General features: G+C 41.7%; 1 protein-coding gene across 2 annotated transcripts in view; it reads right to left on the reverse strand.

The window, feature by feature from the left end:
* Window positions 1-10,999: 10,999 nt before the first annotated feature.
* LOC124612758 (alpha-tocopherol transfer protein-like) overlaps window positions 11,000-23,944 on the reverse strand; it is a 149,506-nt gene continuing 136,561 nt past the window's right edge. For both annotated transcript variants that reach the window (XM_047141151.1, XM_047141152.1), the window contains exon 7: window positions 11,000-11,825. In XM_047141151.1, coding sequence (XP_046997107.1) covers window positions 11,674-11,825 — 152 coding nt within the window. In that variant the 3' untranslated portion in view covers window positions 11,000-11,673. The remainder of the gene's footprint in view (window positions 11,826-23,944) is intronic.

The raw sequence follows: 23,944 nt of genomic DNA on the forward strand, positions 1-23,944 counted from the left end.
AGTGTTACGTCGTAAACACGATAACAGAACACACTGGGCCATTTCCATGCGCGCGGGTCATTTTGATTGCCATTTCATCGTTATGCGAGATTATTTTCAGTACAGAGAAAAGCCATTCATACAAGTAACGATGGCGTGAGTACATGATTTTCTAATGTATTTTAGGTCATGATTGCAACATAGCGAGTCAGGAAGAAACACACGTTCAGATTTATCGACATCTTTAGGACTCCTAGAAAGGTCCAAACATTGGCAAGAGGTACATCGGCGGATCATAACGACAGACAGCACAGATACAGGGTATTTCAAAAATGACCAGCATATTTGAAACGGCAATAAAAACTAAACGAGCAGCGATAGAAATACACCATTGGTTGCAATATGCTTGGGACAACAGTACATTTTCAAGCAGACAAACTTTCGAAATTACAGTAGTTACAATTTTCAACAACAGATGGCGCTGCAAGTGATGTGAAAGATATAGAAGACAACGCAGTCTGTGGGTGCGCCATTCTGTACGTCGTCTTTCTGCTGTAAGCGTGTGCTGTTCACAACGTGCAAGTGTGCTGTAGATAACATGGTTTATTCCTTAGAACAGAGGATTTTTCTGGTGTTGGAATTCCACCGCCTAGAACACAGTGTTGTTGCAACAAGACGAAGTTTTCAACGGAGGTTTAATGTAACCAAAGGACCGAAAAGCGATACAATGAAGGATCTGTTTGAAAAATTTCAACAGACTGGGAACCTGACGGATGAACGTGCTGGAAAGGTAGGGCGACCGCATACGGCAACCACAGAGGGCAACGCGCAGCTAGTGCAGCAGGTGATCCAACAGCGGCCTCGGGTTTCCGTTCGCCGTGTTGCAGCTGCAGTCCAAATGACGCCAACGTCCACGTATCGTCTCATGCGCCAGAGTTTACACCTCTATCCATACAAAATTCAAACGCGGCAACCCCTCAGCGCCGCTACCATTGCTGCACGAGAGACATTCGCTAATGATATAGTGCACAGGATTGATGACGGCGATATGCATGTGGGCAGCATTTGGTTTACTAACGAAGCTTATTTTTACCTGGACGGCTTCGTCAATAAACAGAACTGGCGCATAGGGGGAACCGAAAAGCCCCATGTTGCAGTCCCATCGTCCCTGCATCCTCAAAAAGTACTGGTCTGGGCCGCCATTTCTTCCAAAGGAATCATTGGCCCATTTTTCAGATCCGAAACGATTACTGCATCACGCTATCTGGACATTCTTCGTGAATTTGTGGCGGTACAAACTGCCTTAGACGACACTGCGAACACCTCGTGGTTTATGCACGATGGTGCCCGGCCACATCGCACGGCCGACGTCTTTAATTTCCTGAATGAATATTTCGATGATCGTGTGATTGCTTTGGGCTATCCGAAACATACAGGAGACGGTGTGGATTGGCCTCCCTATTCGCCAGACATGAACCCCTGTGACTTCTTTCTGTGGGGACACTTGAAAGACCAGGTGTACCGCCAGAATCCAGAAACAATTGAACAGCTGAAGCAGTACATCTCATCTGCATGTGAAGCCATTCCGCCAGACACGTTGTCAAAGGTTTCGGGTTATTTCATTCAGAGACTACGCCATATTATTGCTACGCATGGTGGATATGTGGAAAATATCGTACTATAGAGTTTCCCAGACCGCGGCGCCATGTGTTGTTGAAAATTGTAACTACTGTAATTTCGTAAGTTTGTCTGCCTGAAAATGTACTGTTGTCCCAAGCATATTGCAACAAACGGTGTATTTCTATCGCTGCTCGTTTAGTTTTTATTGCCGTTTCAAATATACCGGTCATTTTTGAAACACCCTGTAGGTGTAGTGCAACGAGCGCAGGATGGCTTGTGGCAAAAAAGGGAGCATTCGTCTTGTGGCAGTAGCTCCCTTTTGGTCCCTGTTTGATTTGAATTGTATACCGGGGGATAGTAATTAATGCGCAGATACTCACGGAAATCCAATGTGGATGTAATTATTGTACGGCAGCGAAACCTTGGAGTTGTGCTAATGCATTAATGCGGAACTGCTGGGAAAAACTAGTTCCGAATGCGGCCACCAGGTGCAAATCTGGCTCTGTGCACTGATGGTATCACATCAACGCTGTCATCTGACGAGAAATAACGTGATTGGACAGTGCGGTTATCGAGGTGAGACACCGTGCGCTGTTAGTGAAACTGTTTTCTGTGAAAGGCATTGAATCGCTGATGTACTGAGTGGATTTAGGCCCGGAGAGCGTGGAGACCATGAATTGGTCCTCTTATACCCGACAATCAGTCATGGATACTTACTTAGAAACGTCGAAAATAAACAAAATGAGGAGGATATCCGTAGTGCATGAAACGCAAGTAAAGGCACGTTTTCCAGCAGAACAGGGAGAGTATTCTCTAAGAATGCGTAGTAAGTTTCTCCACTGAGCCTCGCAGGAAGAACATGAGGATCTAAGAAACATAACCAAGCCGGCCCAAATTTTCACAGAACATCTTTGATAACGTGGCTGAACATCTCTTGAGGATTCTCGACAGCCTATATATAGTAATATAGCGTGAGAGACGAAACGCATCAGTGAACAGCACACTTGAACCAAAGCGTTGACACACTGTTAAATAAAGTATTAGCAGGAGTATAGCTATACAGGAAAGTCGGCTGCTGATGGTGCCTGCACACGGAGACACCAAGTTCTCATGTGTAGCTCTCCATGCAGCAATGTAGTCAGCTCTACATATTGCTGCCAACTGTTTTACGCTGACACTACGATTGTAGTCAATTGCACGATGAAGTAGTTCCTTCTCTACTTGAAGTGTTTCGTCCTTGGCCTGCTCCGTCGCCAGTAGTAAGCTTAAACGTCCCTGCTCCCTAAGACAATATTTTGAAGATTTCATGTAAGGAAACGTTTGACTTACTGGTATGTTGTCTTTCTGTATGTTTCTCATGATTAATGTGATTGAGTAGAGAAGTAGAAAATGTACTCTAAGATGAAAATACAGCGTTTCTGGATCCCTAACTACACAGTATATTTTCTTCCTCTGTGTGTGAGGTACGTCTTGTTACACCCTGGATAGTTAAAGTTTTCCATATCCGTCAGTATATTCACAGAAGTTAAGAACAGTGTTCGTCTTACTTTTTTTGCTTAACAACCAATACTGACATCGCACAGCGACAGCTTGGGCCAACAGAAAAAGCGGGAGGGGGGTTACACTTAACTATGGTTACTGGTAGCGATTATCAGTCATTTCGAATCCGCATATTATAAGGTATCACACCAAATATTTTTAAGTAAAAAAGAAAATAAAACATTGGAACTGACGTCTTTTTTCTGAAGACTTACATAGTGGTAATTTCTCGTACCTAAATGGGTACTGTGGCCAGTGCCATCGCAACAGAATCGTATGTTTATTGTTCTGATTTACGGGCAGATGTTCTATGCGCGTTCCCACTGCAGTACCTAAAACAATACCAAGTGGCTGCAGTAAGCTGCTTTCAATCAGACTTTCGTATTAGGCTATATACAACAGACCAGAGGCAGTTTCAAAATGTAACTAATTAATTGGCCAAATATAACAGGTCAGAGACAGTTCCAAAATTTAACTAATTAATTAAAACTTGTACAATAGAATGACGAATGATGTCTTTGCATGTAACAATGGTGTAGAAGTCAGTCTTATCTGTTATACTATAAGTGATTATTAAAATGGATCTTATTGGGGCGAAAACCTTGGTCACTTTTCCAGGTCGGATGCTATGGCCTCACAAGTGATCCACATAAGAAACTCAAACTGAAGTAACTGAAAAGGAACTAAGTTTGCAGACCAAAAGACGTTTAAACACTGGTATTGTAAAAAATTATTACTCTGCATACAAGTGAGCTAAAAGAAGTACTATAAATGACTTGCATTAACATCAGACCTCTCGAAAACAACCAAAAAAAGTCTATTAAAAAATAACGAAACAAACTTCCAGTCAGTCCCACTAACAATAACGGTAATGCATATTAGAACTACTGCGACCATTTCTCAGCGGGCAGTAGCCCTGTTCAGAGGAAAAATTAATCAATGGCTATTTTTCCCGTCCTGAGTACAGTATAAAAATTCCGCTAAATATCTTACTATTAATGTTGTTTTAATTGATAACTGTAGTTGCAACATGAAACACAATCACAAATGTTTACTAAATGTTTCGAATGTCGTCCTTTATCTTTTACTGATCGCATTGTATTACAACAGCCTTAATATGATGTCACATTACTTGCTACAAACATGTACCACATTTGAAGGTAACTCTCTCCTTAAGCACGTTCACGAATCCATGTTACTTCCGTTTGACCTCTGTGCCACAGCAGCTGTTCGGTGCTAACCGCGGATATTGTAGAGTCAGTACTGGAATACACACAGTAAAAGACTCCTCCACTCACTTCTATTAAACTTACAGTGTGCGCTCTACATACCAATCTGCCCCTAACGTAAGCGGCAGACTTATCACACGGCCGAAATCACCAACCTCAACTCGAATTAAGCAAATCTTAAAATATTGCTGTGTCTGTAGATATTTTTGCTTGTTACTACACAAGAAAAACTCACTCTTAAGAAACTCTTAACGTCAGTCGACATTTTGGATTCTGCTGTTAGTTGCTAGAAGCATGTTATTAAAAATATGGCTGAGAATCCTTGGCTGCGCGAACACTTGATTCGGGCCGCAGTTTGACGATCACTAGTTTAGAGCGTAAACTTACATTATATTCTCTTTATTTGAATAGCAGGCCTCTCCCTGTTACGGTTTCGCCGCAGATTTTCGCTAGAACATGAAATATTAACTATATCTTCCAACCTCTAACACAAGAAGGTTTGCTTTATATCGCTATTTTGCACCCTAGTTTGCGATGTATTTACATGCAAGCTATGGTGCTCAAGCTATACGTAAATACAATACACAGTCGACAGGTATTAAGAAATGTGTCTTTTTCGTTGTATGAGATGTAAAAGATACTGGCAACTAATCTGATTAACCAAAACACTGTTTCCTTCCCCTCCTCCCACATAATATCTCAATTTTTGGTAAAAAAGCAATTCATCATGACATTAATCCTGCAGATGCATAGTTTTTTAGTCTTTAGGAATTAGCTAATCATCCGCAATTGGATAATATTTACCAAGCCCCAGACATAGCTATCGGAGGTGATTCTTAATTCCGGTTTGCTTATGAGATATCGTTGTGAGTGGGAAGTCATGTGTGGAAACGTTATGTTCCTCTTGCTATGGCAAGAAACATTAAAAGTATTGTTGTTCGTATTATTTGGGTAGAGTGGACTGCAAGGCTTTATGAAATGTCAGCCACTCCCCTGCGTCTGCTGAGAGAATGAGCAACAATAATGTATTATGGCCTAGGAATTATTATGTGTATAAGTAGCTACTTAAATCATTTTTCATACATTCCAGTACGGCAGTTAAAGGACAAATGAGCTTCCATTAAATGTTCTATTTTGGTCTGTGAAGGGACTGTAACAGTGTCAGTTTTAAGTACTGCAGAGCAAAGTCGTTTCGTTGTATTAGTGTTAGTGTTTTGTGCAAACCTAAAACTAGGATTTGGCAGTTTGGAGCGCAGCGGAAATGACTTTAACGTTGTTACCCAACCTCAAGTCTCATCCGTGGAAAATTTGGTTCTCTGAAGCGGAGGGAGCCCAAGTGTAAAATGGAGCTCGGAAAGGAAGTGACTTGAGGCAAAACGCTTTACGTCGTATCATGAAATGCCAGTATGCAAAGCAATTTGTGGCTGTATTCAGTAGTACATATTTAGGTTACTTGAATGGTCTTAAATTAACAGGGAAACAGTTTTAACTGTGGAAGTTGGTGACAGTACAGTAAAAGTATAATATTAAATATACATCACATTTTAAAAATTATGTACAAGAGCTGGCTAAGATCAAATAATTCAAAAATAATAATATAATACGTTTATAATAAAAAGTTATTGATCGTATACAGCTGGATTTCTAATGTCATTTTGATACTCGCCACTGAACACTAAATTTTCACAGAATTTAAAACGGTAAAAAGACTTATCCTCACAGTGTAAGAGTAAAACGGAAGTATTGAAGGTAGACGAGATTTGGAGTCATTTGTTCACTCGTACAATTAGGTAACTGTCTCTAAAATGGACGTAAGTTTTATGAAGAATTCCGAAGCGCTAGTTTGAGGAAAGATGATCTTTGGGAAACGGAACTGACTGAAAAAGTAGGCCGGCTGGAGTGGCCGAGCGGTTTTAGCTGTTCAGTCCTGAACTTCGCGACCGCTACGGTCATAGGTTCGAATCCTGCCTCGGGCATGGATGTGTGTGATGTCCTTAGGTTAGTTAGGTTTAAGTAGTTCTAAGTTCTAGGGGACTGATGACCTCAGATGTTAAGTCCCATAGTGCTCAGAGCCATTTGAACCATTTGAAAAAGTAGGGGGCAGAAATGCGCTATCCTATACAGTTGTGAAGGTTTTATCCCATATCTTAACTGCCCCTAACTTTATTCCGAGAACAGTTCAAAGACGAGTCATTGTTAGAGTCGATCAACTCATACAAATATGTCGGTGTAACAATTAGTAATAACATGAAATGGAACGATCACACATATTCAGTGGTAGGTAAAGCAGGTGACGGAGATACGTTCGTTGGTAGAATATTAGGGACATATATTCAGCCCATAAAGAAAGTTGCTTTCGACACACTCGTGTGACCCATCCTAGAATATTACTGAAGTATGTGGGTGGTGGTGGTTAGTGTTTAACGTCCCGTCGACAACGAGGTCATTAGAGACGGAGCGCAAGCTCGGGTTAGGGAAGGATCGGGAAGGAAATCGGCCGTGCCCTTTCAAAGGAACCATCCCGGCATTTGCCTGAAACGATTTAGGGAAATCACGGAAAACCTAAATCTGGATGGCCGGAGACGGGATTGAACCGTCGTCCTCCCGAATGCGAGTCCAGTGTGCTAACCACTGCGCCACCTCGCTCGGTCTGAAGTATGTGGGATACATACCAAATAGGACTAACAGGGCATACTGAAAGTATACAATGGAGCCCTGCACGAATGGTCACAGGGTTGTTTCTGATGAGAAAGGGTCACGAAGATACTGAAGAAACTGAACTGGCAGCCCTCAGAGGATGGACGCAAACTGTGCCGAGAAATGTTATTTACAAAGTCTCAGGAACCAGCTATAAATAATGAATGTAGGAACATACCGTAGTCGAGTATGTACTGCACCCGGAGGGATTACGAAGACGATATTGCACTAATTACAGCGCGCACGAAGGCGTTTCAGCAATTATTCGTTCTTCCTCATACCTGTACATGAGAAGAACGCGAAGAAGATGTAATAGCTAGTAAAAGGGAAAGTTGCCTCTGCCATACATTTCACAGTCGTTTGAGGAGTATGGGTACAGGTGTAGAGGAAGATAACGAAATGATATTGTTGATAGGCAAAGCAGTCACAATTGCCTATCACAGTGTGAATCCCGCGAAGTGCGGCACTCAAGCCAGGCACCATCATTACAAGAAGCAAGAGGACTGGCCTTCCATTGTATTATAAAAATTATTTCTGCTTTGCCTTACTTTGTACAGTGTATACAGGGTGTCTCGCCTAAAGGTCATCAGGCGCGTTCTCTCTCGTATTTCGGCAGAGATTTGCAGTTTCGTTTTTTCGAAGTGGTGCTGGATTCGCTCCAAACAAATAGTGCTCGTCATTTCATGCGACGCCCAGCGCCGACGGAAAGCGTCGGTCGGTTTCCTGTCACAAGGAATATGATTTTTAAATCGTAATTTTACGTGTGCCCGTTCGATAGAGTGGTCCCAGATCAACCCAGTGTTATACTCGTTTTATCGGCATGTATTAACAGGGACAGTAAAACACGGTGACTAACCTAAACTCCATTAGCACCCTGCCTTGACCCACGATGACCGATACCGCCATGAACTAGCGCTGCGCCGTCCCTGCTGGAGTTCAGGGTTGTTTCACGTGTTTTATTTTTACTTTTACTATATGTCGATGAAACGAGTATCACTCTAAGGTAATCTACGACCGATGTGTCGAATGGGCACGTAAAATCAAGATTTAAAAATCATTTTTAATGTAACGGGAAACACACTGACGCTTTCCGTCTAAATTGGGCGTCGGCTGAGAGACTTAATGAGCAGTATTTGTTTGGGCTCATTCCAGATATACACTGCAAGCACTTAACTGCCAATATATGGTGAAACACCAGAGAAAATGCGCCTGACCAACCACAAGTGAGGCACCCGGTATATAACGTTACCTGAAATTATTATATTGGTTAAAAACAGTCTTGGTTGCAATTTTACTTTTTTTATTTTTCAACCACGCCTCTCGCCTTATTTAGGCATCTTCAGGTTATCTACATAGAAAACAGAGAACTAATACATCTATTTAAGAATCGCGATCGCGTTCTGCAGACTTGGATACCCTATAAGTGTCGTGTCACAGCCAGACACCACACTTGCTAGGTGGTAGCCTTTAAATCGGCCGCGGTCCGTCAGTATACGCCGGACCCGCGTGTCGCCACTGTCAGTGATTGCAGACCGAGCGCCACTACATGGCAGGTCTAGAGAGACTTACTAGCACTCGCCCCAGTTGTACAGCCGACTCAGCCAGAGATGGATCACTGACAACTATGCTCTCATTTGCCGAGACGATAGTTAGCATAGCCTTCAGCTATGTCATTTGCTACGACCTAGCTAGGCGCCATAGCATTTGATAATTAAAATTGTGAAGCATGTACCGTAACGAGAGATGTCCTACAATTGTGGATTAAAGTTAAGTATTATATCAACTACGTACTTTATTTGCTACTATTAATTCCCTTAACTGTTCCAGACCCCACGCCAATCAGCGTGTAATTAAACGCGTGCATTTCGGCCTCCTCTAGCAACACAGTGTTGGCTCTTCTGCCAACACTTCAATAAGCATGTATAAACAGATCAAATATTGAAAGAGTAAGTACCTTAATTTGGTATTTCATAGAAGAATCCTTTAGTCAGGGTAGCCAAAGCGCATCGTCGAATATATCAGGCCAACATCGCCTTCGTTAAAAATGTTCAAATGTTTGTGAAGTACTACGGGACTTAACTTCTAAGGTCATCAGTACCTAAGTTTACACACTACTTAACCTAAATTATCCTAAGGACAAACACACACACCCATGCCCGAGGGAGGACTCGAACCTCCGCCGGGACCAGCCGTGCAGTCCAGGACTCTAGCGCCTTTGACCGCTCGGCTCGCCTTCGTTAAACTCAGTGAAAACTAGAAATATAAAATAGTAAAATCATTACCATTTCAAGATGGACGCGAGAGGCACCAAGATCTGCATAACGCGTTCCCGTTCACAGGAGCTAGCAACAGAGTAAGATAGGGGCTCAGGTGGTAAGCATAATGCTTGGTGCCTCTGACGCCTATCTAGAAAAGGTAATGATTTTACTATTTTTTATTTCTAGTTTTTACTGAGTTTAACGAAGGTGATGATGGCCTGATATATTCGACGATTCCCTTTGGCTACACTGACTAAAGGATTTTTCTAAGAAATACCAAATTAAGGTATTTGCTCTCTCAATATTTGATCTATTTATACATGCTTATAGGTTATCCAAGTACGTACAACGCGATCGCCATTCTTAAATAGATATATTTAATCCCTGTTTTCAATGTAGATAACCTGAAGATGTCTAAAGAAGGCGAAACGCGTCGTTGAAAAATAAAAAAAAATTGCAACCAGGACTGTTTTTAACCAATACTGTTAAGCACTGGTTTGCTGTATGCCACATAGGGATTGGAAGAATTATCTTCTTGCTTGTCAGAAGAGTATTTGGGAAATTATCTCTAGTGTGTGTGTATGCTAATGATTGCGTGAACAGTTTATTTGTAAAGAAGGAAAAACTAAAGGGTTCAGACAACAGCTGAGCGTGGCATGGGAACATCGTGAGAGCAGATTCCAGTAACCTTCAACTTAAGCGCATATCTCTGATTCCTTAGCGAAAAGTTTATTGACCAGCATTAACGAGCTTCTAAGGTTTCCATAAGTGTCCTCTGACAGTGTCAATAATTCACCATTACTGTGCTGGGTGGGAGGAAGGTGAATGAGTGCGCTGCACGAGTAATGAGTAGGCTCGTTGACGCTGTGTTTAAGTTTGTGTGTGGTTCGCTTGTTCGCCAGTCAGTTGCGCAGCGATGCGCCGTTCTTCTTCGAGGCATAGTAGGCGAGAAGTTGAGTTTTTAGAGAAGGAGACTTGGTATTTGTGAAAACGATAAAGTTATCTGGAGTACTTTATTATGGAGATGAGAACTTGTTTGTCAACCTGGGTTATTGATTCTATTGATGGATAATTTTTTTTTTTTTTTTTTTTTTTGGAAAAGCTTTTCAAGTTGACCAGTGCATGCAAGAGATGAAATATCTGTTAATTGGAACTATTAACTATAAGGAAATCTTTGTCCCTCAGATAACTAAAAACGTTTATAGTTTGTGTTAATTTAATCTCTCCGTTTTCATTGTCACAAATAACACAATCTGTTGGAATGTCTGTAATTGTCAAGGTCTTTTTATGTCTTTTTTGAGAATAATCAGTTTATTTTTTCAAGAAGTACTTTCTTCAAAATAACACCCTCCTGGATCATTCCTAGCAATGTTTTGAATATTTTGTCGTGTGTGCACTGTACCTTATGCCACACGCAGTCACAGATTGTCTCTCACGAGTATTGAACAGTTTATTTTTTCTTTAGCTGCTGAATTTAATGATTTGAATTTGCTTTCGACAGCGTCAGGACATCGGACACAAAACAACATGCTGAGCATAAAGCAAGTTGCTTTTAGTTAAGGCAAATCACAATTTTAGCTCTTAGGAGGAAAGAGTTCTCACTCAGAATTATCATGTGGTGTGCTAATCAAGAAGATTAATTTACGGTGATCAGTGTAGCAAATCTGAAACTATTAATTTTCTTCTGGCCAGGGCAGCATTTTATTTTTGTGGTCATTCAATTCAGAAATTGCACTTCCTGTCAACAACTTTCATAGTGTACTTCAGTGTTGAGTTTCAGCTTAACAGTTTTCACTGAGTAAACAAATAGTTACTTTTGGCCTTTAGGTAGATTAGTTTTCCATATTTAAAATTCAGTATTTCAGTAAGTTTTGTTTCGCTACACTGTCGATATGCGCAACACAATACCAACCAATAGCCGGTATCGCTCAGCAGTTGAACACGGTATCTAAATTACACTTTACCCTAGAAGGAAGCTTTCCTAGAAGAAAAAGTAGTAAAATCAGTATTTTCATTTATGGATAAATGTTTATAGAAGGCTTACATGCACTGCATTACCATAGTTGTCTTTTCAAAAGCTCTCGATTGCCGTCGAAAAAGCCTGTCGTTCTTGTCTCAGTACCTCGATCGATAAAACAACATGCCTCTCTCGCCTGATACTTGACGAAACATCGTTTCGATATCTTGAACAGTTCACAAAATATACGGGATGCAACACTTGGCAGAATAGTTGTGTACGGCTGGCTGGCAGGTGAATAGGCACTGCCGGCGACCGTGACCCCGTTGTAGTCCGGCGCTCAGCGGCTGACGCAGCGCCGCCTGGCCTCGAGGCGGTGGACAGACCCGTTAGGTTAGTCGATGGCGAGCTTCCGGAAGGATCCCTCGACGCCGTAGAGGTCGCTCATGTTCCTGCTGCCCGGTGGCCGGCGGCTCTCGTCCGTGACGTAATTGTCCTGCTCCAGGAAGAACGCTCGGTATGACGACACTTTCTTCCAGGCGGCATCTGCGGCAGGAGAACATTTCCCACTCAGAGATAGAGAACACATCATCAGCACATAGAACGCATTCATTTACATCTACAGGGTGGCGCACGAAATGTGTTACCATTTTGTTTTTGAATATAAACTTTGTTGACAATACAATCTGAAAGCAACATATACTACAATGAAGAGCCGTCCATGGAGATTTGTTCTAACTCAGCACATGCTCAATATGGCCACCATCTCGTTTCCTAACTTCCTTCAAACTGAAGTAGTGATTACCCTACCGCTCATGTCTTCCGTAATTTCATTTCCAACTTCAAGAATAAGTCTTCTGAGCTCCTTAAATAACGTGGACGTTTCGGGAAATTTTTTTCCTTTAGGTACCACCAAAGAAAAGAGTCACATTGATTGAGGTCTGGACTATTGGGAGGCCAATTTTGTCGGTCATTGAAGCGACCTGGAAACCTGAGTGAAATGATCCGCATGTCGAAATGCTCGTGTAAAAACTCGAACACAGTGTTTGCAGTATGTGGCCTTGCATGAACCAATGCGTGTTGAAGGGCAAGGCAGTAGCAAGAAGCTGTGGAATGAAGCTGTTGCGAAGCATGCTCAAATAACGCTCGCTGTTCACAGTGTCTTCAAAGAAAATGGGTCCAATAAGTCCGTGGCTTGAAATTGCTGCCCACGCTGTAATCCTCGGAGCATAATGTTGTCGTTCATCAAGCACTTGTGGATTTTCAGTGGCCCAAAAGCGTACATTTTGTTTGTTAACCACACCGTCTAAATGAAAATGCGCCTCGCCTGAAAACCAAACGTTGTTGAAAGTTTCTTCCCTATCCTCCGCCCACTGGGCAAACAGTAGTCTCTGCTGCTTGTGTTCTTCAATGAGCTTCTGTGCACAGGCCATCTTGTATGGGTACATATGGAGGTCACTATTAAGAATGCGTTGAACGAAGCGTCTGGATATTCCCAGTTGCACTGCTGCCTTTCAACACGATTTCCCGGGACTTCTCTGTACAGCAACTCGTACCACTTCGATATTCTCCGGCGAACAAACAGGCTTAGGCCGAGGTCGCTTCGCTTCCAATACTGCTCCTTCCTGTGCAAATTTATCGTACAACCTGTGGATGGTCTTCTTGCAAGGGACCCATCGTGTGTTAAACGGTTGTCGAAAACGCCTCTGAGTCACAACAAGGCTTTTCGTTTCATGAGAAAGTAACACAATTGCCGATCGTTGCTGTGTCGTCGGTCTTCCATTGTCAGCCATTGCTGCTTGCTAGTCGGCAGTATCGTGAATTACACGACATTTCGTAACTCATTTGTTTTTCGAAGCTCTGCTGGTACTTCTGTAGAGATCCCAGCGGGATATAATGTGCGTCGTAAATTGTGAAAGAAACAATTGGTAACACATTCCGTGCGCTACCCTGTATATCTACGTTCATATGGATACTCTGATAATCAAACTTAAGTGCCTGGCAGAGAGTTCATCGAACCACTTGCACAGTTCTCTATTATTCCAATCTCGTATAGTGCGCGGAGAAAACAAACACCTAAATATTTCCGTGCTAGCTCTGATTACTCTTATTTTATTACGGTGATCGTTTCTCCTTATGTGGGTCGGAGTCAACAAGATGTTTTCGCAATCGGAGGAGAAAGTTGCGATTGTAATTTTCTGAGAAGATTCCGCCGAAACGAAACACGCCTGTGATTTAATAGTGTCAACCCCAAATCCTGCACCATTTCAGTGACACGCTCTCCCCATTTCACGACAGTACAAAGGTGCTGCCCTTCTTTGAACTTTTTCTACTCCGTCAATCCTGTCTTGTAAGGATCCCACACCACGCAGCAATATTCTAAAAGAGGACGGACAAGCGTAGTGTAGGCAATCTCTTTAGTAGTTCTGTTACATTTTCTTAGTGTCCTCCCAATAAAACGCAGTCTTTGGTTATCTTTCCCCATAACAAATTCTGTGCGTTCCTTCCAATTTAAATTGTTCGTAACTATAATTCCTAGATATTTAATTGAATTTACAGCCTTTAGATTTGACTGAATTATCGTGTAACCGAAATTTAAAGGATTCCTTCCAGCATTCATGTGGATGACCTAACACTTTTCGTTATTTAGGGTCGATTGCCAATTTTCGCACCATACAGATATCTTTTCTAAATCATTTTGCAATGTGTTTTGATCTTTTGACGACTTTATTAGACGACAGACGACAGTGTCATCTGCAAAAGACCTGAGACAACTGCTCAGTGTCTCCCCCAAACTGTTTATATTCGAGAAGGAACAGCAAGTACTTTAAGTACCCTAAGAAAAAAAATCTCATCCTATCTTTCATATCTCCCCCCCCCCCCCTCTACAAGAATCCTTTACCAGCGTACTTCTTTTCCCCACCTTCTCACACACACTGATCACCTTCGTTTATGCACTACTTCTTGTAAACTCTACTCCAACAACCCCACTGTTTTCCCCCTAATTACCAAGCCTACTGTGTTGCCGTTTACATGACACAACACACCCTCTCCACCCTTCCTATATCATCCTCCTTTTTTGTTGCTCTGCAGTTCACTGTGAACCTTGGACTCTTCAACAATTTTCCACCATGTGTCTGCGTCCGTTGCTAGAGCTTGTAAGGCGTCCTGAGACGGGCTAATGACAGGCAAAATTGATTGTCAGGCCCCGATAGCATCAATTGAAGTGTGTGTCGAAGTTGAGTTTGCAGCCCACTGAATCCGGACGAAGCCGTGATATTTCTGGCAAGTGTTTTGTAAGGTTTACAGTGTGTCGTACAAATTCGCTCTCGCGCCAACCGCCACATACCGGATTGCAGTGAGGATTCTGTGTTCTTATGGCGTGTTCTGTTACAGTTCACTATTCTTCTGATAGGTGGGTTTTTAGGAATGACATTCAACTCAAGACTGCACCTTTTCCACCATATTCCTCTTTCGCAAATTGGCCCGATGACTCTTTGAAGGTTATTCTTCGAATGCATCCAGCATTTCGCCGTCTTTTGCTGTTGGGGTCGAAGTTTCGCAGGCATATGTGAGCAATTCGCTTGGAAGTGTTTTATAGGTCAGTAATTGCAACAGAGTCCCACTCTCTGGCCACTAAATTTGCTCTGAAACCTATCCGTCCTATAGATTTAACCCACCTTTCTATCCCTTTCCGGTTACAGCATCGATGATTTCAGACGTAAAAAGAAATATTAAAAAAGGTAGGAAGATTTTTCTGTTTAGCAAAAGTGACAAAAAGCAGATTTCAGAGTACTTGACAGCTCAACACAAAAGTTTTATCTCAACTACAGATAGTGTTGAGGATCAATGGACTAAGTTCAAAAATAAAATGCAGTAAGCATTAGAAGAGTATATGCCAAACAAGATCGTAGGAGATGGAAAAGAGCCATCGTGGTACAACAACCGAGTTAAAAAATTGCTACGGAAGCAAAGGGATATACACAGAAAACATAAATATAGTCAAAACCTTGCAGACAAACAAAAATTACACGAAGCGAAACGTAGTGTGAGGAGGGCTATGCGAGAGGCGTTCAATGAATTCGAAAGTAAAGTTTTGTCTACTGACTTGGCAGAAAATCCTAAGAAATTCCGGTCTTATGTCAAAGCGGTAGGTGGATTAAAACAAAACGTCAAGACGCTCTGTGACCAAAATGGTACTGAAACTGAGGATGACAGACTAAAGGCCGAAGTACTCAGTGTCTTTTTCCAAAGCTGTTTCACAGAGGAAGACTGCACTGTAGTTCCTTCTCTAGATTGTCGCACAGATGACAAAATCGTAAATATCGTAATAGATGACAGAGGGATTGAAAAACAATAAAATCGCTCAAAAGAGGAAAGGCCCCTGGACCTGATGGGATACCAGTTCGAATTTACACAGAGTACGAGAAAGAACTTGCCCCTCTTCTTGCATCGGTGTACTGTAGGCCTCTAGAAGAGCATAGCGATCCAAAAGATTGGAAAAGGGCACAGATCATCCCCGTTTTCAAGAAGGGACGTCGAACAGATGTGCAGAACTATAGATCTCTATCTCTAACGTCGATCAGTTGTAGAATTTTGGAACACGCCTTATGTTCGAGTATAATGACTTTTCTGGAGACTAGAAATCTATTGTGTAGGAATCAGCATGGGTTTAGAAAAAGACGATCGTGTGAAAACCAGCTCGCGCTATTCGTCCACGAGGCTCAGAGGGCCACAGACACGGGTTCCCAGGTAGACGCCGTGTATCTTGACCTCCGCAAGGTGTTTGATACCGTTCCCCACAGTCGTTTAATGAACAAAGTAAGAGCATATGGACTATCAGACCAATTGTGTGATTGCATTGAAGAGTTCCTAAATAACAGAACGCAGCATGTCATTCTCAATGGAGAGAAGTCTTCCGAAGTAAGAGTGATTTCAGGTGTGCCGCAGGGGCGTGTCATAGGACCGTTGCTATTCACAATATATATAAATGACCTTGTGGATAACATCGGTAGTTCATTGAGGCTTTTTGCGGATGATGCTGTAGTATATCGAGAGGTTGTAACAATGGAAAATTGTACTGAAATGCAGGAGGATCTGCAACGAATTGACGCATCGAGCAGGGAATGGCAATGGCAATTGAATCTCAATGTATAGAGGTGTAATATGCTGCGAATACATAGAAAGAAAGATCGTTTATCATTTTGCTACAATATAGCAGGTCAGCAACTGGCAGCAGTTAAATTCCATAAATTACCTGGGAGTAGGCATTAGGAGTGATTTCAAATGGAATGACCATATAAAATTAATCGTCATTAAAGCAGACGCCAAACTGAGATTCATTGGAAGAATCCTAAGGAAATGCAGTCCGAAAACAAAGGAAATAGGTTACAGGTTTACAGTACACTTATTCTCCCACTGCTTGAATACTGCTCACCGGTGTGGGATGCGTACCAGATGGGGTTGATAGTAGAGATACAGAAGATCCATCGGAGAACAGCGCGCTTCGTTACAGGATCATTTAGAAATCGCGAAATCGTTACGAAGATGGTAGATAAACTCCAGTGGAAGACTCTGCAAGAGAGACGTTCAGTAGCTCGGTATGAGCTTTTGTTGAAGTTTCGAGAACATACCTTCACCGAGGAGTCAAGCAGTATATTGCTCCCTCGTACGTATATCCCACGAAGAAACCATGGAGAGATTAAAGCCCACACAGAGGCATACCGACACTCTTTATTTCCACGAACAATACGAGACTGTAATAGGGAGAACCGATAGAGGTATTCAAGGTACCCTCCGCCACACACCGTCAGGTTGCTTGCGGAGTATGGATGTAGATGCAGATGTAGACTTCAGCAATCTTCTTCCTCCCTCCTCACGCCTCCATTATCTTTCCTCGTCTTGACTGTGGCCGGCCGCCAGCCCCCGCCCCCTCCCCCACCCACCCCTCCCCATTGCACCCTAGCTACCTGTATCCTTAATCCCACGGTTTCTTGCCAACTATTCTCCATTATTACACCTACCACCACAACCCGATACCTTAACCATTGCTAACCACCAATTCTATGTCCCTGGCCTCACTAGTCCTCCTAAACGCCGGTCCTTCCCAACAAGTGCTTGGGAACTATAGTAGAATACCATCCTTAACTTTCTCGCAGCTCTTTGTTTTTAAATATATGTTTTTTTTAAGTATCACCAATGAAGAACGTCCTTTTATATATTTTAAAACCCCTGTGTACAGTTCATCTTTTCAAAATTTTTCTACCATCTTTGTTCGTTTTAAATTCTTTTGGCTGAAGGGCGAAGTACTGCTCCACTATCAACCTTCCTTCGCTGCTCTGGGGCCACGGAATGAAATAATAAAGAAGAAAACACCCACACCCAAATCCGTTTACAACCCTCATTACGATCCTGTGTAAGATTCAAAGACGTTGGCTATTCGCGCAATCTCCTTTCATGGACCTCATGTTCTCCGCACCCTATTATTTTGTGACCTTCCATACCACTGCATAACTGTTTTCTGACTTGGACTGCCTGGCTGTGTGCCTTTTATACCTGTATAGCTGCGCATGGAACATTTCACGGGATTAAAGAATTTTGGACTGCGGAAGCCAGTCAGCTGCTGGTTACGAAATTTTAGGTTTTGAGGTAACATGGTCGCATGGAAAGTCACTCTGGGTCCGGGTTTTGTGAGGTGCGGATACACTGGTACCAATTTTCTGACGGACGATCCACGTCTCTGGTTTCAACACGCTGTGTACTACACTTGAGTGAGGTCGTTACATGCTTTTGGATTTAGTCTGTGCATTTCAAGGTGGTATCACTTTCGTTTCTTGCAGATTGTATTCTTGCCGATTCATGTTGGTACAGAATAAATCTCGAGTCGCGAATTTATCCAGACTGTAACGGAAACAAACATTCCTTTGTGATTATTTCGGAAACATGAGTCTACCTAGGTGGTTATATCCAGTTGCGTTAACACTTTTCATAAACATGACTGACCTTCTGCATCTTTTGGAAGATTTGAGAAGCGTTTGTCTTTTCAACTGCATTACAAAATTTACTTTGTCTGAACTTACAACCATATGGCTTCATGTATCCGTACCAGTGCTCTGTTACGTCGTGATAGATGATCCATTTTAACTGTTTCACCAAAAAATGCACTTTCTCTACCTCTTCTATTGCCCTTCGTAGAGTTTACAGGTATAAGGTAAATCTAAGTGTTGCAGTCATCTGGGACATGCAAGTCTGAGCAATGTCGTCATCTGATCAGTCTCATCAACAAAGTTGGTCATTGTTTGTTAAGCATTTGAAAATTCTTGCCCTAATTGTTGTTTTCCAGAAGATACAGATGGCAAGCACGTTGCCTTCCAAGGGTTTCGCTTACAATATGAAGCTCATTTAACAGCATTAACCCTGGCGAAAACTTACCTAACTTTTTCTCTCAGGAAATTTTAAATCAAATTCTCATTGTAGTTCCGAAAGCACTTAGAATTTCCGCTCAGATTCTGTTATAATTCATGAAAATTAGTTTTAAATCTGGATTAAAATTGTTTCAAAATTTTGATTGAACATTTAGTAACAATTATGAAGCCGACGGTAAGCTTTCAAACATATTGATTTCCCACCCTCATGCGTACTGATCATCTTGGGATTTCTTACACATCCGGCGAACTTCAAACCAACCACTATCGTTTGATTCTTGATACAATCCTCTTACTCTACCGAGCCAACCCATCTCCCTAACGTTACACCCACACACGGCCCACATCACATCCGAGGGAAACTTTAAACGCCTTGTCCTGCGTGACAGTGACATCCTCCCAGAGCACTGCCAGTTCGTTTATCCATACCAAAACACATTTCTTCTTCTCCATGCCAGGACTCATCCTCATCCCCCTCCCCTTTTTCCTCGCTCCCACTGCTTCGTTTGGGTTTCCCCTCTCCAACTCTTCCATTGTACATTCTACGCAATGTTTTATACTTCCTACGGCCCACTGATTATTTTAAAGAGAATAATATTTTACTTTCCAGCCGCCTGACTTAATAATCTGAAGACGTTTACATATTTTATGTTTAATTTTTCTCAAGAAACTCTGTTTGCAAAATATGTAAACACTCTCGGCTGAAGAGCAGCAATACAACAGGCAGCACTCTCAGACTGACAGGCAAATGAAGGAAATATCAGTAGAAAAATGAAATCCTTATGCAAAAGAAATAAAAATAATGAACTGTCTCAGCCTCATAGCAAGATCTCTGATGGAAACAGTGCAGTGACTGTAACTAAATTTTTACCAACTGGACTTCCCAAAGTACGAGCAACTATGACGTCACACAAAAATTGAATACGTTCAAGATTCAGATGAAGCAGTTTTCATGAAAACCTACACGACTATGACAAAGGAAGGAATGCGACGACGAGTCATAAACGAACGTGGGACAGATGAGAAAAGATGATGTACATAGTTTGAAATGGACGGAAGTTGGTCCACCCCGGACTGGAGGATGTGTTATCTGAAGCAATGTTTTGTAATATGATGTTTGAAGAGAGATATTAAGCGGAAGCATTATAATATAGTATGAATGAGGAAATATCACATTTAAAGGTAATGTGCTTTGTTACATTTGTAATTACTTAGCGTGCTAATCGTTATGATAGTGCTTATAGTGTAGATTTTCTGTAAGGTTTTTGTAATTAAGTTATATTGTTCTGTCTTTCACAGCAGGGATATATGCTAAAGGTGCATTTTTCGAACTAGTTCATGAAAGGGAAGTGTGGAGGGTTCAATTGCTGCCATAACTTCATGAAGATGAATTAAAAGTTTGTGACGATTCAGTTATTTCTTTGTCGGTGAGATTAGTAGGCGATTTTTGATTTGCATTCATGGTATTATTTGACTGCACACAAGCACATTGTGCATCGCAAGTTGTGTGCTGAACAACATTTTTGAGTACTGATGAAATAACGTCTCGCATTGCACGTCTCGAGTACATGAGTGAATGTTAATTTTGACAGTCAAATCGATACGTTTCTAAAAAAAAAAAAAACAAGGTTGCAGAGGAGACAAGCAATCCATTGCGTATGGGTAAGCCATAAATTTCATTATTATTGGAGTTCATATTCAGAGTCAGGAACAGTGATTGTCTGAGTGCGTTTACGAGAATAATGTCAGTGTGAGTTTAGAGGTATAACGCGAGTGAAATATTTTACGAAAGTGCTATACTCTGATTTCAGACAGATTTATCAGATAAGGTCAGATGCGTTTTATGCAGTGATCATTTGTCGTGAAATTACCATAATTGTTCTTATACAGCAATTGTTTTTTAAACTAGCAAAGATTCTTAACATTCAGAGCCAACATTTAACACACAGTCATTTTGTCACAGAGTCAGACAGCCTAAGTAAATTTTATTGTGAACAGATTTCTCTCTCCTGGTCTTAATGTTTGATCGAGCGGTTGTTCTGGATTTCACGTTGGGTAACATCTACTTCCCATACTTCCATCTCAAATAAGCTTAAGATTTTTCAGTCAACATTTCTCAATTACTCAGCTATGAATATTTTACGGTGAGATTTCACAACTATATGATTATTAAGCCATTTTAAAGGTTACTTTCTAAGGATGAGGTTATTGAAATTCGACATTTGGAAACCAGCATTGTATATCAGCGAAATTTATAGTGATTAAATAAGTCGGTTACGTTGCAGTTTGGCGTGGGGGCGAGATTAAATAAGCGCGGGCGGCAGTGTCCTCGTGCCCTGCAGTTTTTAATCGATCTTAGAGGTTGGGGCTGGTGCAGTTGGTGTTTTCCGAATTTTAGACTCATAATTGATAGGAGCTTGTAGTACTTCAACTGCTTTGTTTCCAACATGTTTTATAAACTTTTACGTTTCTTCACAAGTTTAAAGTCAGTTCAAAGAGACTTTTACTCGTATTTTAGAGATTTAGCTCACGATTTGTAAAACCGTGATACTTTAATAAATTATGTTCGTACGCCTTTAAGTTGAGTTGAGAACTTGGGAATACACGTTCTGCAAATACACACTCTTAAATTCTGAGATATTATGTAACTGATTTAAAGAACACTTCATTTTCATACATTTCTTTGCAAGGAGACCATTTGCTAATGTGTTGACAAGAGAGAGTCCTCAAATGTAAGGCGAGCTACAGCAGGACAATCGAGAGCAAGTGCGCGACATGGATTACTGGGATACATTTGTTTCGAACGCACGAAGAGAGTTCTAGATGGTCTGATGGTCGACATGGGTTGGTGTACTGAGCCGCTGTTGTAGTTGAGTAAGTTTAAGTACGCTTCTGTTGTCCATTCGCAGATTTCTAGCTACAAATGCTTGCCTGTTTTCGGGTTCAAATTGCAAGGCTTGCTGTGGTATTTCCAGAATCTTCAAAATATTAGCAAACACTTATCTGTAAGGGAAAGTCAAAAGAAAACTAAACACTCATCAACACGGGATCATGGAATGGTTCCATTCAAAGGTAATGATCACATCCTCTAAGACATTTATGCCACTGGGAGAAGAGGAGGTCACTTTCTGTTTAATACAATGCGGTCTGAAGCTGTCTTGACCCGTCCACTCTTCCACTTCCTCGCCCGACTGAAATCGAAGCCCCCGCATGTCTTTCTTCAGGTCGGAAAAGATGTGAATATCACGCGGTGAAAGATGTGTGGAGGATGTTAAACGTTTCCCAACCAAATCACTCAAGTGTAGCTTTTGTCCAACTGGCAACAGGATGGTTCCGTCCGACGGCATTCCAACAGCCCGAGCGCAAACGGCAAAGCCAACAGTGGGAACATGAAACATGTCCCCCCACCAAACAAATCCAAAGCTGTTCACTAAAGTTCTGGTAAGGTCATGATGACCTCCTCCGACTGCAAGGACCCCTCTGCTCGTCGAGTTCCTCGATCGTGAAACCACAAACAATGAGCAGAAATAAGTCGAGTCGCCCAGAAATGCTGTCGGATGGACTCCTCCTGTTGAATAATAACGTCCGCCCCCACATTGTCAATCGGACGAAGACCATACTTCAGAAATTGAGTCGGGATGTACTTCAACATCTTCCGCACAACCTGGATCTTTTATAGTGCGATTTTCAGGTCTTTGGCGAGCAGAAGAAAGACATGCGTAGACGTCGGTTTCAGCCAAACGACGAACTGTAAGGTGTGCAGGAGGGGGTACGGTTGTGGGGCCGTCAGCGACCGGATGCGTTCTATGAAGCAAGAAGCGATCGTCTCATCTCCCAGGGCGACAAATTTCTTCGCACGTATGTTGCTTACTTTTAAATGGAACCATTCCCTGGTCCCGTTGTGTTGGGTATCCTGTTTTCATTTGAATGCCTCTCGTATGGTGAGACGACGGTTTCGGTGCTTCATTCATTTCTTATATATGTGGTATTCTTTTTAATTGAAAATTCCACAGATAGTGACTTCTTATATGTGATGCTATAAGTGTAGGTGTTTGTGTCATGGTGTCCAAAATTAAGGTTTTTAAAAAAAATCATATTTCCTTAATCAAAAACTGAGGTTTATTATTGATTCCCTGCAACTCCCTTAAAATTCTAATATCTTCTCTGCTTAATGTGTACTCTGTAATTTGCATCAGGCTATCTTGCGTAATGTTGTAACCTTTCAACAAAGATAACTGTTTTTCTTAACCATTATTAACATCAAGCTATACGTTTCTTAAAGTTGCAGTTCGCAATAGGTTTCATCTATTTCATTGCATGCTTTTACAGACCAGTTTGAGTTGCAGAGAAAGCAGACAGTTCGTCACTTCCCATATAACGCAGTTGCTTTGTGTATTTCAATTACTGGTTTCTAAATAGAAAAGCTAGAGAAACTGACTAGGCCCAGCATCTACACTGCACGTAACAATTTGACTACAAGATGGATTACATACACGGTATTAATTCCAGGCAATGAACTTATCACATCGGGTTCGCCCGCGGTGGCCGAGCGGTTCTAGGAGCTTCAGTCCGGAACATCGCGACTGCTACGGTCGCGGGTTCGAATCCTGCCACGGGCATGCATGTGTTTGATGTCCTTAGGTTAGTTAGGTTTAAGTAATTCTAAGTTCTAGGGGACTGATGACCTCAGATGTTAAGTCCCATAGTGCTAAGAGCCATTTGAACCACAACGGTTTCGGCCACATATCTAAGTAAAGTGTCAATTTATGTCCGTTAATACGCTGCACTAAGTAAGCTATTCTTGTTCCTATCTGATTCTATTGCTTAAGAAGATGTAGCCAGGTAGCATTATCATATCAATTCATAGGTTCAAACTTGGGCTAGGTGAGAGCATTTTATTCAGTGCATGTTACAATTAATCGTAATTCACTGAAGTGCTGGACACTCACATCTGGCGACCACCTACCAGTATCTGTTCTTTAAAAGCTTTTGACAGGTAACTGACTGTAATTGTAGTAATTTATTATTTATCCTGTCCAGTGGAATATTACATCTCAATATACTGCTAGTAAATTTTCTGATGGACACAGTATACAGCTAACTGCAGTCTGTATTTCTTTCCGTTCGCAGAACATTTTAATACACATGTATATATTCACTGAAGAGCCAAAGAAACTGATACATCTGCCTAATATCGTCTAGGACACTCTTGGGCCCGCAGAAGAGCCGCAACACGACGTG

This window comes from Schistocerca americana, chromosome 4, assembly GCF_021461395.2.
Source record: "Schistocerca americana isolate TAMUIC-IGC-003095 chromosome 4, iqSchAmer2.1, whole genome shotgun sequence".
Taxonomy (NCBI): Eukaryota; Metazoa; Arthropoda; class Insecta; order Orthoptera; family Acrididae; genus Schistocerca; species Schistocerca americana.